The sequence below is a fragment of the Stenella coeruleoalba genome (genome assembly GCF_951394435.1).
Source record: "Stenella coeruleoalba genome assembly, chromosome: 17".
NCBI lineage: Eukaryota > Metazoa > Chordata > Mammalia > Artiodactyla > Delphinidae > Stenella > Stenella coeruleoalba.
Genome location: NC_137163.1, coordinates 41,096,738 through 41,115,112, shown reverse-complemented (window position 1 = coordinate 41,115,112; position 18,375 = coordinate 41,096,738). Strand labels below are relative to the sequence as shown.

Below are 18,375 nucleotides of genomic sequence, written 5' to 3'. Positions count from 1 at the left end.
TAAACACAACCTGAAGGGGTTAGTGCGCCATGCCTAGCCGGGAGGGAGTTCAGGAAAAAATCTGGGCCTGCCTAAGAGGCAAGAGACCATTGTTTCGGGGTGCACAAGGAGAGGGGATTCACAGCACCGTCTAAACAAGCTTCAGAGAAGGGTGCGAGCCACGGCTATCAGTGCGGACCCCAGAGACCGGCATGAGACGCTAAGGTTGCTGCTGCCGCCACCAAGAAGCCTGTGTGCAAGCACAGGTTCCTATCCACACCTCCCCTACCAGGACCCTATGCAGTCCGCCACTGCCGGGGTCCTGTGATCCAGGGACAACTTCCCCGGTAGAACACACAGCGTGCCTTGGGCTGTTGCTACGTCACACTGGCCTCTGCCGCCACAGGCTCTCCCTGCATTTCATACCTCTCCCTCCCCCCCGGCCTGAGTGAGCCACAGCCCCCTATTCAGCAGCTCCTTTAACCCCCTCCTGTCTGGGCGAAGAACAGACACCAGAGGATGACCTACACGCAGAGGCGGGTCTAAATCCAAAGCTGAACCCCAGGAGCTGTGCAAACAAAGAAGAGAAAGGGAAATTTCTCTGTGCAGCCTCAGGAGCAGCAGATTAAATCTCCACAATCAACTTGATGTACCCTGCATCTGTGGAATACCTGAATAGACAATGAATCATCCCAAAATTGAGGTGGTGGCCTTTGGGAGCAACTGTAGACTTTGGGTTTGTTGTATGCAACTGACTAGTTTCTGATTTATATGGTTATCTTAGTTCAGTTTTTAGCACTTGTTATCATGGGTGGATTTGTTTATTGGTTTGGCTGCTCTCTTCTTTTTTAAATTTTTTTATTTTAATAACTAAAATTTTTTTTTAGTTTATTAATTTTATTTATTTTTCTTTCTTTCTATTTTTTCTCCCTTTTCTTCTGAGCTGTGTGGCTGACAGGGTCTTGGTGCTCTAACCAGGTGCCAGGCCTGAGCCTCTGAGGTGGGAGAGCTGAGTTCAGGACATTGGGCCACCAGAGACCTCCTGGCCCCACATAATATCAATCAGCAAGAGCTCTCCCAGAAATCTCCATCTCAACGCTAAGACCCAGCTCCACTCAATGACCAGCAAGCCCCAGTGCTGGATACCTCCTGCAGAACAACTAGCAAGACAGGAACACAACTCCACCCATTACCAGAGAGTTTGCCTAAAATCATAATAAGTCCACAGACACCCCAAAATACACCACTGGACGTGGTCCTGCCCAACAGAAAGACAAGATCCAGCCTCATCCACCAGAACACAGGCACCAGTCCCCTCCACCAGGAAGCTTACACAGCCCACTGAACTAATCTTACCCACTGGGGGCAGACACCAAAAACAACAGGAACTACAAACCTGCGGGCTGTGAAAAGGAGACCCCAAACACAGTAAGTTAAGCAAAATGAGAAGACAGAGATATATGCAGCAAATGATGGAGCAAGGTAAAAACCCACCAGACCAAACAAATGAATAGGAAATAGGCAGTCTACCTGAAAAAGAATTCAGAGTAATGATAGCAAAGATGATCCAAAACCATGGAAACAGAATGGAGAAAATAAAGAAACCTTTAACAAGGACCTAGAAGAACTAAAGAGCAAACAATGATAAACACCACAATAAATGAAGTTAAAAATTCTCTAGAAGGAAAAAATAGCAGAATAACTGAGGCAGAAGAATGGATAAGTGACCTGGAAGATAAAATAGTGGAAATAACTACTGCAGAGCAGAATAAAGAAAAAAGAATGAAAAGAGTGGAGGACAATCGCAGAGACCACTGGGACAACATTAAATGCACCAACATTCGAATTATAGGGGACCCAAAAGAAGAAGAGAAAAAGAAAGGGAGTGAGAAAATATTTAAAGAGATTATAGTTGAAAAATTCCCTAATATGGGAAAGGAAATAGTTAATCAAGTCCAGGAAGCACAAAGAGTCCCATACAGGATAAATCCAAGGAGAAACAGGCCAAGAGACATATTAATCAAACTATCAACAATTAAATACAAAGAAAAAATATTAAAAGCAGCAAGGGTAAAGCAACAAATAACATACAAGGGAATCCCCATAAGGTTAATACCTGATCTTTCAGCAGAAACTCTGCAGCCAGAAGGGAGTGACAGGACATATTTAAAGTGATGAGAGGGAAAAACCTACAACCAAGATTACTCTACCCAGCAAGAATCTCATTCAGATTCACTGAGAAATTAAAACATTTACAGACAAGCAAAAGCTAAGAGAATTCAGCACCACCAAACCAGCCTTACAACAAATGCTAAAGAAACTTCTCTAGGCAGGAAACACAAGAGAAGGAAAAGACCTACAATAACAAACACAAAACAATTAAGAAAATGGTAATAGGAACATACATATCAATAATTACCTTAAATGTATATGGATTAAAAGCTCCAACCAAAAGACATAGACTGGCTGCGTGGATATGAAAAAATACCCATATATATGCTGTCTACAGGAGACTCACTTCAGACCTAGGGACACACAGACTGAAAGTAAGGGGATGGAAAAAGATATTCCATGCAAATGGAAATCAAAAGAAAGCTGGAGTAGCAATTCTCATATCAGACAAAACAGACTTTAAAATAAAGACTATTACAAGAGACAAAGAAGAACACTACATAATGATCAAGGGATCAATCCAAGAAGAAGATATAACAATTGTAAATATTTATGCACCCAACATAGGAGCACCTCAATACATAAGGCAAATACTAACAGCCATAAAAGGGGAAAGTGACAGTAACACAATAATAGTAGGAGAATTTAACACCACACTTTCACCAATGGACAGATAATCCAAAATGAAAATAAATAAGGAAACACAAGCTTTAAATGACACATTAAACAAGATGGACTTAATTGATATTTATAGGATATTCCATCCAAAAACAACAGAATACACTTTCTTCTCAAGTACTCATGGAACATTCTCCAGGATAGATCACATCTTGGGTCACAAATCAAGCCTTGGTAAATTTAAGAAAATTGAAATCGTATCAATTATCTTTTCTGACCACAATGCTATGAGACTAGATATCAATTACAGGAAAAAAAACTGTAAAAAATACAAACACAAGGAAGCTCAACAACACGCTACTAAATAACCAAGAGATCACTCAAGAAATCAAAGAGGAAATTAAAAAATACCTACAAACAAATGACAATGAATACTCGATGGCCCAAAACCTGTGGGATATAGCAAAAGCATTTCTAAGAGGGAAGTTTATAGCACTACAATTCTACCTCAAGAAACAAGAAAAATCTCAAAAAACCATGTAACCTTACATCTATAGCAATTAGAGAAAGAATAACAAAAAAACCCTAAGTTAGCAGAAAGAAATAAATCATAATGATCAGATCAAAAATACATGAAAAAGAAATGAAGGAAATGATAGTAAACATCAATAAAACTAAAAGCTGGTTCTTTGAGAAGATAAACAAAATTGATAAACCATTAGCCAGACTCATCAAGAAGAAAAGGGAGAAGACTCAAATCAACAGACTTAGAAATGAAAAAGGAGAAGTAATAACTGATACTGCAGAAATACAAAGGATCATGAGAGATTACTACAAACAACTATATGCCAATAAAATGGACAAATTCTTAGAAAAGTACAACCTTCCAAGACTGAGACTGGAAGAAATTAAAAATACAAACAGACACGTCACAAGCACTGAAATTGAAACTGTGATTAAAAATCTTCATCAAACAAAATCCCGGGACCCGAATGATTCACAGGCGAAACATTTAGAACATTCACAAACATTTAGAGCAGAGCTAACATCTATCCTTCTCAAACTCTTCCAAAATATAGCAGAGGTAGGAACACTCCCAAACTCATTCTACGAGGCCACCATCACCTTGATTCCAAAACCAGACAAGGATGTCACAAAGAAAGAAAACTACAGGCCAATATCACTGATGATCATAGATGCAAATATCCTCAACAAAATACTAGCAAACAGAATCCAACAGCACATTAAAAGGATCATACACCATGATCACTGGGGTTTATCCCAGGAATGCAAGGATTCTTCAATATACGCAAATCAATCAATGTGATAAACCATATTACCCAACTGAAGGAGAAAAACCATATGATTATCTCAATAGATGCAGAGAAAGCTTTTGACAAAATTCAACACCCATTTATAATAAAAACCCTGCAGAAAGTAGGCATAGAGGGAACTCCCTCAACATAATAAAGGCCATATATGACAAACCCACAGCCAACATCATTCTCAATGGTGAAAAACTGAAACCATTTCCACTAAGATCAGGAACAAGACAAGGTTGCCCACTCTCACCATTATTATTCAACATAGTTTTGGAAGTTTTAGCCATAGCAATCAGAGAAGAAAAAGAAATAAAAGGAATCCAAACTGTAAAAGAAGGAATAAGACTGTCACTGTTTGCAGATGACATGATACTATACATAGAGAATCCGAAAGATGCTACCAGAAAACTACTAGAGCTAATCAATGAATTTGGTAAAGTAGCAGGTACAAAATTAATACACAGAAATCTCTGGCATTCTTATACACTAATGATGAAAAATCTGAAAGAGAAATGAAGGAAACACTTCCATTTACCATTTCAGCAAAAAGAATAAAATATCTAGGAATAAACCTACCTAAGGAGTCAAAAGACCTGTATGCAGAAAGCTATAAGACACTGATGAAAGAAATTAAAGACAACACAAACAGGTGGAGAGATATACCATGTTCTTGGATTGGAAGAATCAACATTGTGAAAATGACTCTACTACCCAAAGCAATCTACAGATTCAATGCAATCCCTATCAAATTACCAATGGCATTTTTCACAGAACTAGAACAAAAAATTTCACAATTTGTATGGAAACACAAAAGACCCCAAGTAGCAAAAGCAATCTTAAGAAAGAAAAATGGAGCTGGAGGAACCAGGTTCCCCAACTACAGACTATACTACAAAGCTACAGTAATCTAGACAATATGGTACTGGCACAAAAACAGAAATATAGATCAATGAAACAGGATAGAAAGCCCAGAGATAAACCCACGCACATATGGTCTCCTTATTTTGATAAAGGATGCAAGAATATACAATGGAGAAAAGAGAGCCTCTTCAATAAGTGGTGCTGGGAAAACTGCACAGGTACATGTAAAAGAATGAAATTAAAACACTCCCTAACACCATACACAAAAATAAACTCAAAATGGATTAAAGACCTAAATGTAAGGCCAGACACTATAAAACTCTTATAGAAAAACATAGGCAGAACACTCTATGACACAAATCACAGTAAGATCCTTTCTGACCCACCTCCTAGAGAAATGGAAATTTAAAAACTAAAGAAAGAAATGGGACCTAATGAAACTTAAAAGCTTTTGCACAGCAAAGGAAACCATAAACAAGACAAAAAGACAACCCTCAGAATGGGAGAATGTATTTGCAAATGAATCAACAGACAAAGGATTAATCTCCAAAATATACAAGCAGTTCATGCAGCTCAATATCAAAAAAACAAACAACCCAATCCCAAAATGAGCAGAAGATCTAAATAGACATTTCTCCAAAGAAGATATGCAGATTGCCAACAAACACATGAAAAGATGCTCAACATCACTAATCACTAGACAAATGCAAATCAAAACTATAATGAGGTATCACCTCACCCTGTTCAGAATGGCCATCATCAAAAAATCTACAAACAATAAATGCTGGAGAGGGTGTGGAGAAAAGAGAACCCTCTTGCACTGTTGGTGGGAATGTAAATTGATATAACCACTATGGAGAACAGTATGGAGGTTCCTTAAAAAACTAAAAATAGAACTACCATACGACCCAGCAATCCCACTACTGGGCATATACCCTGAGAAAACCGTAATTCTAAAAGAGACATCTACCACAATATTCATTGCAGCATTATTTACAATAGCCAGGACATGGAAGCCACCTAAGTGTCCATCAGCAGATGAATGGATAAAGAAGATGTGGCACATATATACAATGGAATATTACTCAGCCATGAAAAGAAACAAAATTGAGTTATTTGTAGTGAGGTGGATGGACCTAGAATCTGTCATACAGAGTGAAGTAAGTCAGAAAGAGAAAGACAAATACCATATGCTAACACATATATATGGAATCTAAAGAAAAAAATCCAGTAGTTCTGAAGAACCTAGGGGCAGGACAGGAATAAAGACGCAGAAGTAGAGAATGGGCTTGAGGACATGGGGAGCGGTAGGGTAAGCTGGGACAAAGTGAGAGAGTGGCATGGACATATATACACTACCAATTGTAAAATAGATAGCTAGTGGGAAGCAACCACATAGCACAGGGAGATCAGTTTGGTGCCCTGTGACCACCTAGAGGGGTGGGATAGGGAGGGTGGGAGGGAGTCGCAAGAGGGAGGAGATATGGGGATGTATGTATATGTAGAGCTGATTCACTTTGTTATACAGCAGCAAATAATACAACAATGTAAAGCAATTATACTCCAATAAAGACGTTAAAAAAAATGAAGAAAATATTAGGAAATAAAAGTAGTCTGGGGCTTCCCTGGTGGCGCAGTGGTTGAGAGTCCACCTACTGATGCAGGGGACATGAGTTCGTGCCCTGGTCCGGGAAGTTTCCACATGCTGTGGAGCGGCTGGGCCCGTGGGCCATGGCCGCTGAGCCTGCGCGTCCGGAGCCTGTGCTCCGCAACGGGAGAGGCCACAACAGTGAGAGGCCCGCGTACGGCAAAAAAAAAAAAAAAGTAGTCTACATTGGGATTTTAAATTTTTTAAAAATGATCAACACAATGGTCCTGAAGCAATGGATAGCTTAATGGGGCGGGAATTAGAAGTAAGGCTAAGTTACACGCGAAAAACCACATAATAGAGTCTAATTTATTTAAAATACTGAAAACTCTATGAATACATACATCTGTCAGTGTGAGTACACACATCCTAGGGGCAGTTGGCTAACATCTAGTGTATCCTCATCAAGAATCCACACCTCTGGGCTGGCTGTCACTTAGCATTTGACAGATCCTAATCAGAGATCCACACTCCAGAGGCAGCTTCTACAGTTTTTGAGCTCACACTATCTCAAGCTGCACTAGAAGGTTTGTTAATTAGCAAAGTGATCCTACAAAGAGGTTTTGTGATATTAGTGGTATTCAAGACATGCAGCTTGGTTAACAATATAGTATATCTCTTGGTCATTAAATGAACAAGAGTGTGGCATCTGGCTAGTCCAGCAGCTTATAGCCTTCATAGTTCCAGGGCGCCAGTTCTGTTGTGTGTATCAACACCTTTTCTGTGGACAGTCAGATGAATCCCCTCAATAGAGTACTGTGCCCACAGTGCCTGAGGGACAGAGAGCTGGGACGTCACAAGCCTAAAGCACAAGTTGGATGATGTTTTTTTGTCCCAGCTTGTTATTAATTGTACATGGCACAGAATTCAATTATTTATTCAACTCAACCAATGTTTATTGAACCTCTACCATGTGCCAGGCGATATTCTGGACACTTGGAATATAACCACAAACAAAATAAGGATGTGACAAAGATTTTGGCCAGAGGCCTGCTGTACTGTAACATACCTCCTCGTGTCAAGAGCACGTGGGAGGATACTTACAGCCCTTACCTACTGCTAACCATCAAGGTTACCAATTTTTCCCTATAGGTGCCCTTTAGCCACAAATGGTCCAATTAACTTGATTCACAACAAGCCACCATGAAAAATTACTGACATGTGGGACTCATTCATACTGAGATGGACAGGGCTTTATCTTCTCTTAGATGCCTAGAGAGCTCTGGGCCTGTGGGAGGATAGAAGCTATCTGCCCCTACCTCCTGCAAAAAGATCACGTATGTTGCCTGGACCACCCACTGCGAACTCTGAAGATTGGCCTTTCCTTCTGGGTTCTTTGTCTCCATGTAGGCAGCCATGAATAGAGGGGGAAGATGTTATGGCACCTTTTCCAAATGTCAGACTCACACAAAATACTAATGTCTTGAGTAGGTCCACACAAAAACCTCGCAGCTACAACTCAGCGAGGCCCTTTGTCAGAAGTAGGTTATATAGTCATAATGGTATCAGAATTCTGAGATTCTGCCCCAGGGCTTCCTTCAGCATTAGCACTTTTCTCCCTGTGCTTCTATCTATTTTCTGTGAAATTATTCTGTCTTCATTTTTAGCCTCTACTTCAGCTTTCCTTTATTCTGGGTCAAAACTTTCCTCCAGAGCTTTCTTTTGCAGCCTCCAACACACTGCCCTACAAACCTTCAGCATCCAACCATGTCTGCAAAGTCTCAATTGCTGTAACTCTGACCCCTTTTAATTCTAACTACATTGGATGACAAGCGCTGCTTCCTATTGAGTCATCTGGTAAACGGTTTACATGCTCTAAAGCACAAATGAGGCAGCCATGGAGGAAAGGGTCAAACTTCAGCTGTACACAGTAGGGGATGGGATTAGACTGAGGGAAGGATGGGAAGACCCTCTATTAAAAAGCAAGTATCATGGTAATCAAGATTTTGGCTCTAGACTACCCAGTCCTTACAAAGGGAGAGACGAAGCAAGAGCCAGTGGACGCAGCAATACCATAAAAGTGAAAGTAAGGGTTAGGCAGGGAAGAAGCCGTGAAAGAATAAAGTTGTTTATTAAAACTTGTCTATTAAAGGAGACCTACCAATTTCCAGTCATTATTAAAGAGGAGCCAATGGCTGGCCCATTAGAATAAAGAGTCTAACAGCCTAAAGGGCTCACAGGGTTCATCTAGTCTAATACCCCACATTTGCAAAGAGAGAAATAAAGCCCGGAGCACCACCTTGCCCAAGATTTAGCAAATAAAAATATAGAACAACTGGTTATATTGGAATTGCAGGTAAACAACAAGCAGTTTTTTAGTATAAGTATGTCAAGTATTTCATGGGACATACTTATACTAAAAAATTTTCTATCTTGTAGTTTATATATTTTAGTTGTCAATCCTACCTCACTCTGCAAAGGCTACTTGGTCAGTTAGTGACAGACCCAGAACAAGAATCCTGCCTTCTGTCTTTTGGGAGGACAGGAATGACTGAGAGTGTTCCAGGAGTCCATCACACACCTGAGAGGTCACTGCTAATATGTCACCTCTGCTTCTAGGTCCTTGAATGGTCCTAAGTAAATTAACCTTTGAAAAAGACAAATTCCATTCCACGTGCTATTTACCTTTTTAACCTTGACATATCCAGTATTGGTTTCGGGATCTGTTTCAATCTCCAAATGTCCCTCACTGTCTCCCTGTGTAATTCGGTACAAGATTTTAGAACTTCCCGTATACGGTTCATCAGCGTCGGTGGCCTGGATGGTTAAGATGACAGTTCCAATGGCTGTATCTTCAGGGAGAGTTAGGTTTCCATACTAGGAAGGAAACAGGGGAAGGAAACAATGAGAATGTCCATTGTCATCGAGTACAATTGTCAAAGGGCAAACTTGTCTCCTTGGTTTCAGAATGGACACAAGTCACAGTTTGCATCAATACTTACCAAGCATGTTTTTTTCTATTAACGAGTGGGTTACAGTTGATTTTGACATCAGTCATACTTGTAGACTGATATCCATTGTACCAGGAAACACAACGTCTCAGAGATCTACTGATAGGATTCTAAAACATATCCCTCCACTCACATCCAATATGTTTAATAACTGTAATTATCATTATAGTTGAGACAAATAGATAGCTACTATGTATTGCGTACCTACAATGTGTCAGGCACTTTACATTATTTTAATTAATTCTTAAATCAATCAGGGAATAGTGGTTAAGAGCCTGAACTTCAGAGTTAAATGGCCTGGGTATGAATCCTAGGCTTGTCACTTATGACCTGGGTGAACTGAAATAAGTTATCTAATTTTTTAAAGTCTCAGGTTCATCATCTGTCCTTGGAGATGATAATGATGATAATAATAATAACAGAACCTACTTCATGTGTGCTGTGGTGATTTACAGAGACGATGCATATAAAACCCCTGAATGCCTGGCACATAATAAGTGGTCAATAAAGATAAGCAACAAAACAAAGCACCCGGGCTTCCCTGATGGCGCAGTGGTTGAGAGTCCGCCTGCCGATGCAGGGGACGCGGGTTCGTGCCCCGGTCCGGGAAGATCCCACATGCCACGGAGCAGCTGGGCCCGTGGGCCATGGCCGCTGAGCCTGCGCATCCGGAGCCTGTGCTCCGCAACGGGAGAGGCCACAACAGTGAGAGGCCCACGTACCACAAAAAAAAAAAAAAAAAAAAAGCACCCTACTGAGTAGCTATATTATCATCTCCATTTGACAGAGGAGCAAAAGACTGAAGAGGTAAAACCCACCCAAGACCACACAGCTCGCTGGTCACAGAATTGGGATTCAAACCAATGTCTGTCCAACTCCAAAGCAGGTGCTCTTAATTAACACTGATCTAGACCATCTTCCACTCCTCCGCTGAAAATCCCCCAGATCATGTCTCTTGGCATGATGATCATGAAGATGGTAACAGGCAGGGTCCAGGAAAGGACCACGGCAATGAAAGAAGTGGACTCACCTTTCTAAGGCCCAGTTTGCCTTTCCAAGCTCTGAGATTCCCAATGCAAGACTCTTACCCTCAATCTAAAAACACCGTCTAGATGTAATGCAAGGAAACTACAACACACAGAAAGGATCAAATGCCCAAGAGAATGGAGGCAGAGTAGAAACAGGCTCTTACTCTCACGCTTGCTTAACCTCAGTGCCTACTCTACAAGTTATATTGTCACACTTTTTACCTCCTCAAACCCTCCCATAAATCAATTCCCGTTCTTTGTCACTGCCTTATCCCTATTGTGACTTACGAACATCGTCACAAGGCTCTGGGCTGCCTCATAAACTGACTTCAAACGTAACAATATAGCCAAAAGGGCTTCTCTCTTCTCCAGAATAAATAAAGAGAGGCGTCCATTTTAAGGGAAGCATCGATCAAACTACCCCCACATTAATAATAAGTTAACTTGAATTCTTCTTGATATACTCAACTGATCATTTTTCTCCTGCTCTTTTTTCCCAATTCTAATTCCTGCAGATGTCTTGGGCACAGTTTTTGGCATAAACCAGAGATTCGTTTTTTCTTCCCCTTTTCTCTTATCCAATAATTACAAAATGAGTTTAAATTGGCAATATTCAAAATTTTAAATTCTGACTACACATGCTTGTTTGAGACCTAGCAGTAATCTATTTATTGTCCTGCTACACACTGGTTGTAGCTTCCAAGCAGTCCTTGAAATAAATGAGCTGTTGGCAAAAGTTTTTAATAAAAAACCCAGATGCTTCCAGATACTATAACCGTGAATGTTACTGTTCCCTGAAGAGTTCCACTGAAGATGGTGTTCGAGTTTGGTACCAGTGCATCGACTAAGATATTAAGTCTGGCATTTTCCTGAACTACTGTTTGTGTCTTTATTCCAGAAGTAGGGGTCAGGTAAATATGAACAAAGTAAAGAAAAAGCAAGGTGATAACTACTCACATCTGATTTTTCAAAGATGGGGATCTGATCATTGATATCAATAACGTTGATCTGCACAAAGCAGAGGGTCTTGAAATCTGAAAATCAAAGTCACATCACAGAAATTTTCACTGAAAATTATGCATAAGAATCAGAAATCTGCAAGAAAAACAGTTGGCAAGTAAAGTGACGGCCATAGCCACAATTTTACTATTGACATGCGATTTGTGTGGTGAGAGGATTCTCTGCTCCCCACCTGCACCCATGAGCAGGTCACCAAGGGCTGAAGAAAACCCCACGAGAGGCTCCCCTGGGCTTCCCACTCCCTCTACCTGCCCCCTCCTCAGTAAGGCTTGTCCCCGAGCAAGATGCCTTCTTTTCTGTGAAGCAGCCTCTCTTTTCTGGCTAGTGAAACTTCCTTCAAAGCCCAGTACAAAACTATCCTTCTAGAAAGACTTCTTTGAGCATCCCAGAGGGTTGTCTTTCCTACTCTGAACACTTCCAGCACTTACTGTCCTGTATCCCTTCTGCCCCCCCTAAAGGGAAGGCCCAAGTGAGGGAGGAAAGGTACAATTAGGCCCCTTCAAAAGGCCTGGCTGCCCAGCCTACAGAGGCAGAGGTAGCTCATAGAACTCTAGGAGATGGCATAGGCTTTGAGGGGTGGGTTTGACAATTCAGAGACCTAGTCAGAGACAGCAGGTTCAACCTAGGTCCAAGATGAGCATGGAGTACAGGTGGGGATGGGATCCCCAGGGAAATATCCACAGTGAGAACCAACATGATAGGTTTTTTGTTGGGGTTTCCATTGTTCTATCTATGAAGTAGTATATTATACAAAGGCTAAGACTCTGGGCTTTGGAACCCCACTGTTCAAATTCTTTCTCTGCTACTTATCAGACGTGTGAGAGCTTGGGAATGTCACTCAAAATCTCTGTGCAGTAGTCAGTTTATCTAGAAAATATAGATTGCAACACAGCCAAGGTTCTCGTCCTAACTGACATTGTTAGCACTCTTTATGTACCAGGCACCATATTAAATGCTTTGCTTCCATGACTAATTTCATCTTCATTCTAACTCCATGACGTAGGTACAATTATCATTCTCATTTGAGTTTGAGTTCACACTCAAATGAGTTCACACACATGATGAGTTCATACACATCATTTGAGTTCACAAATGAGGAAGCCAAAGGACAGAGAAGTTGGTGACCTGACCAAGGTCATACAACTAACTAGTGTTCAAGCCAGAATTCAAATCCATGTATTCCTTTTCCCTCTCTGTCCACTCTCCGCCCTTCACCCTGCTTTGTGCCCTGGAGGCTGACCTTAGGAACTGCATCAGTGGGCATCCTGGCCCTCTGGGTAGAAGTTGGGTTCCACCAGTGGTAGCACTGGCAGGAGATCTAAGGAAGGGCAGGAGGAACAGGGTCAGGGTCTAGTTCCCCACTGCCAGCAGCCTCTTCTATAGTCACAGGAACAGGCTTTGTTCCTTCAGGGGGATGTTACCTTCCCTCATCCCTTCTCACCTTCAGGTAAGGAAGGCTGCCATTGTGCTTCACACCCCCTGTTGGTTTCCCATAACCCCTACCCCCAGCCTTTACAAATAATCCCCTCTCTAAACACTTTTTGGTTACTTCTTTCGAGGGGTCTGTCTGTTTCCTGCTGGGATCCTGACAAATATACTCACACAGCCTAGCTCTAAAGCTTGTGCTCGACGCACTGGACACAAAGCCAGGCATGTAATCTAATAATAACAGTATTACAAATAAGTGGATGTTAACTCAAGTTGGGTACAGTCCCCAGAACATTTGTAGACAGCAAGAATGGCTGAAGATTTCAGGAGGTCCCAGGGCCTGAACTCACTGGCTCCCTGCTCTGCACAAACCTTATTTGGGCCAGCAGTGGACCTCCTGGCTAACAGACCTTCCCTGATTTTAGGTAAAACTATGTTAATTACCGCCTACCAGTCTAATTTTCTACAGTACGCAACTGGATGTTTAACTCCATCAATACACATATATAGTTATATATAAATATACTGTATAATCTGGTCCATATAGTCTATAGATGTACTCAGGTACATAGACAATTTGTAATCTGATGCTCTTGCAGCCTCAAACTGCTTCAGGTCCCCGTGCATTTTCACATGGGCTTTCTTCTCCTCTGTAAGCCTTTACACTATTTCGTAACTTGTCATATTCATCCATCAAAGTTCAGAGCAATGACACCTCTTCCAGAAAGCTTTATCAGCTCTCTACCTCTCCAATGAGTCCCTCATTGCCTTCATGGGCTACCTTGTACATATTTCTTACAATTTATTTATTCCCATGTCCATCTCCTCTACCACAAATGCTCCTTGAGGACAGACACGGGGTCTTATTCATTTGTGTATCCCCAGTACCTTGAATGGTGCCTCAATCACGGTAACTGCTCAATAACTGCTGAAAGAATGGCTGGCTAATGGTGTGAGGTTGTCAGCTCATCATGGGCAGGGATGATTTATTATACCCACTTCTGTTGTACCTCTTAACATAATGCTAGACATTATGTTAGGCCCTCAATATTTGCCTAATCACTACGTCTCAAACATTCTGCTTCGGGGGCCTGCTAAACCCCAGCTCTCTTCAGTATCTAAGCAACTGTGGAATGAACAAAAAAATGTGAAGCACAGTATGAGATGGTGCTCTTTACTTCAGCACACCTGTATAATCTCTCTCTCGTAGCATAACAATTACTGAACTATTTGGTAATCTAAGATTCAGTGCCAGTTAAAGAACGATTCTTAGCCTAGGAGTATTAATGATCTTAAAATAAGCCTGTCCCTGAGTTCATGTAAGTTTTTGTGTCTGTGCAATTTGTTGATAATGTGTACATTTGTTGAGGAATTCATAGTTTCCATCAGATCCTCAAAGGGTCTCACGACTTAACAAAGATTAAAAACCATTTGTTTTGAAATTGTATAAGGCGTTAAGGAAGAATGTCTCCAGATACTGTCAAATGGCAGCCTAGAAGCTAATATAAGAAGACAAAACTTCCCAAACGATACATTTTTCCTTCACTGTCATACAGTAGAATCCTTTGAGTCTGAAAGGGAGACTTGGGAAATACAACTAATTTTATTGTTTGTGACCATGGTGGCCATGACAACGTGCCTTGCCAACCCCTAACACCAGGGATCTTAATTGACAACATGCCACCTTGCTCTGAAACCCATCACCACATTTGCACCAAGGCCTTGCTTCCCATTGGCTGGCCCAAGCCAGTGACAGAGCAAGGCCGGCAGGTTAAGGTAGGCCTGTTTTGGAGATCACAGACTCCTTCCACGGCCAACTTTGGACCCCTAATGACCTTGCTGAGCTTCCCTTTGACTGCTTAGTGGTCTATGGTGCTCCCACCACTGTCCTTCCTTCTCTCCTTCACTCAGCGTCCGGCTTGTATTGAGGTCTGATGGCTCTCCCAGCCTTCTCTGTATCCCTCCCCGTTTTTTCTCATAGGCAATTCCCCTAATAAAATCCTTATATATTTAATTCCCTCTTGGGCATCTTCTTCTCAGGGAACCAACGTAATGATGTTGCCTAAGCTGCCACTCTGGCCATTACCATGTTGGACCTGCTGCCTCCGTGCTGTGTTTTACATAGGAAGCAAGAACCCTTAAACAGCATCCTTCTGTAATACACCCAGGCATCAGAGCAGCCTAGCAAATCACAACTAGAAAGAAAACAAGTGTTATCACTCTTGACACAGGGAAGGTGATACTAACCTTTGTCAGACACCTCTACTGTCAAGTTGTACTGCGGAGTGTCTCGCTTCCGCAAGGACTGCAAGGCTAACTGGAACATTCCTGAGTAGGCTTGGACCAGGAAGAGTCCATCTCTAGGAACTTTGGGGGTTTGATCCACAATTCTGTATCCTAAAACACTGTTGATAGTGTTTTCTTCATCCATGTCATGAGCAATAAGTGTTCCAATACTGTTCCCTGAAGAGAAGAAAAGAAGGAAACCCATCCATTATAGGCTCTTTTTACTCTGTTAAAAAATGATTTCACCAAAGAATCAGGTTCCTAGAAAGCACTGGAAGTAACTTTGAGTAGCAGACTAAAGTTCTTAGATCGATGTTGGTTCTTCTAACCCTTTCAGTAGTACAGTGTGTGGAGAAGTGTCTTTGTCTGCTAGGGGCACCATAACTAAGTACCAAAAACTGGATGGCTTTAACAACAGAAACTTATTTTCTCACAGTTTCTGGACACTAGAGGTCTGAGATCAAGGTGTCAGCAGGGTTGATTTCTTCTGAGACCTTTCTCCTTGGCTTGTAGATAGCTGTCTGGTGCATGTGTTTTCACATGGTCTTCCCCCGTACTTGTATCTATCCAGATTTTTTCTTCTTAGAAGGACACCAGTCGTATTGGCTTAAGACCCACACTGATGACATCATTTTAACTTAATTACCTCTTTAAAGACCCTATCTCTAAATAATAGTCACCCTTTAAGTTGCTGGAGGTTAGGACTTCACCAAATGAATTTTGGGAGGACACAGTTCAGGATCTTGAGATGAAATCATCCTGGATTTGCTTTTTTCTTTTTAATTTACTTTTGGCTATGTTAGGTCTTCTTGCTGTGCACGGGCTTTCTCTAGTTGTGGCAAGAGGGGGCTACTCTTCATTGCAGTGTGTGGGCTTCTCATTGCAGTGGCTTCTCTTGTTGCAGAGCACAGGTTCTAGGCACACGGGCTTCAATAATTATGGCACATAGGCTCAGTAGTTGTGGTTCGCGGGCTCTAGAGCACAAGCTCAGTAGTTGTGGCACATGGCTTAATGGCTCCGCAACATGTGGGATCTCCCCGGACCAGGGATCGAACCTATGTCCCCTGCATTGGCAGGCGGATTCTTAACCACTACACCACCAGGGAAGTCCCTCATCCTGGATTTGGAGTGGGCCTTAAATCCAGTGATGGGCGTTCTTGTAAGAGGAAGAGAAGACACAGAGATGCCCGCGGAGGAGGAGGCCATGTGAAGAGAGCGCAGAGACCGCAGCGATGCTGCCACAAGCAGTCAAGGAGCCACAAGGAGCCAGAAGAGGCAAGGAAGAATTCTCCCCTAGCTGGCACCTTGATTTCAGACTTCTAGTCTCCAGAACTCCTAGCAAATAAATTTCTGTTGTTTTAAGTCACCAAGTCTGTGGTAATTTGTTACGGCCACCCTCAGACACTAATACACAAGGCAAATGGTAAAACTTAACAAGGACAAGCCAACCGTGGTTACTTCTAAGTAACTTCCTGGAAAAATGGCAGAGACTGACTCCACCCCAAAGATAAAGACGGGCACGGGATGGAGAGCAGGGATCGTCTCTGCCTTGCTGCAGTTTATGGTCCTGAGTTTTATTTCTGTTGACGTCTCAGTCCAGGGAGTTCCAGAAGTCCGGCTCTGACTCAGTGCTCCACCCAGGTCTGGCTGAGTTCTGATAGGTGCTGGGTCATCTTGCTCTGTGAGATGGGAATTGTGGGTTTCTCTACACACAGCCAGAATCCCATGTGAGGGCTAAAACTTGAATATGTATTCCCCACTTGCGGAGGTCGGTTTCATCCCCTTTCCCATGTTACTTTGCATCTACTGATTTACAGGGAGATTTAGAGCGTTTGTGAGGGGAGGAATGGAAGTACCTATGTTATGTCTATAATGGAGCTGGCACGTGCAGACGTGTCTCATGGGCTGGGGAGGCGGGGCAACATGGGTAGCAGAAGAGAACGCGTATCTAGTGTTGCAGCTGCTGCCATTTCCGCTTTCACACACAACCGAGTCACCTTTGGAACATGCATCTGCCCTTGTGAGAAAAGCATCTGTGTGTTGGAATGAAAGAGTGTCTTGCTAACTTCTGTGATTGTTTGGTGTCTGAGCAGCCCTGCTCTGGACCTTTCCCCCCAGCAAGTGAGCATAACACAGAGGACACCGTCCGTCTCTCACCACGGAGGAAACCTCCAGCTGTCAGAGGCACCGTGAAGACTGTTGACGTCAGTGACAGGGAAATTCCAGTAGGAGACACCACTCAGTGGGAGCAGAGAACTTATGAATGAGCCAGGAGTCAAAGAAGTGTCCCTGAGTGACAAAGGCCAGGAACAAGTGGCAGCCCGAACTGACTCAGAGGTACATACAGCAACTCTTGGGGCACTCAGAAATAGGGAGGTGGGGCTTTTACGAGAGGATGAAGTTCCTGTATGAACACAAAGGTCTTGGTAGCAGGTGGGATTTCAGAATTAATGTTGTTATTGCTGAGACTTGGGGACATGAGTCCCACAAGATTCTGGCCAATATAAGACACCAAACAGGAGAATATAAATATACTAAGGAATAATTGAGTATTTTATTGAGCTAGACAGTAAGACCCCAAAAGGCAGGGACATTTTTTGTACTCCTTTGGGCTACATATAGAGAATAGACTCAATCTGTGTTGATTTATAAGAATTCCTGGTCCATTAAGTCCATAATTCAAGACTTTGTGAAATATTGTTACAAAATAAATTCTCACTTTTGGAGATGCAAAGAGCATGCAGCATCCCTGAACAATTTGTTTTACCAACAATGACATCCTCAGCAGCTTCAGAAAACTAGTACTGTCCTCCTCCCAAATAAGGCAGGCAGCCTCTACGGTGGCTCCCAGCAATCCCCCCAGCCCTGATATTGATGCCTTGGTGTAACCTCCTCCTTTTGAGCGCGAACTGGGCCTAGTGACTCATTTCTAATGAATATAGCAAAAGTTATGGGATATTACTTCCAAGATTAGTTATAAGAAGACTGACTTCCATCTTTTTTTTTTTTTTTTTTTTGAGGTACACGGGCCTCTCACTGTGTCCTCTCCCATTGTGGAGCAC

At 42.2% G+C, this 18,375-nt stretch overlaps 1 protein-coding gene across 6 annotated transcripts in view; it reads right to left on the bottom strand.

Annotated features, from left to right (window-relative positions):
• The window catches only part of CDH17 (cadherin 17), a 74,866-nt gene that overhangs the window by 29,303 nt on the left and 27,188 nt on the right, over positions 1-18,375 (bottom strand). For all 6 annotated transcript variants that reach the window (XM_079901771.1, XM_079901772.1, XM_079901775.1 and 3 more), the window contains 3 exons: positions 15,275-15,490; positions 11,537-11,613; positions 9,226-9,417 (listed from right to left, as the gene is read on the bottom strand). In XM_079901771.1, coding sequence (XP_079757897.1) covers positions 9,226-9,417; positions 11,537-11,613; positions 15,275-15,490 — 485 coding nt within the window. The remainder of the gene's footprint in view (positions 1-9,225; positions 9,418-11,536; positions 11,614-15,274; positions 15,491-18,375) is intronic.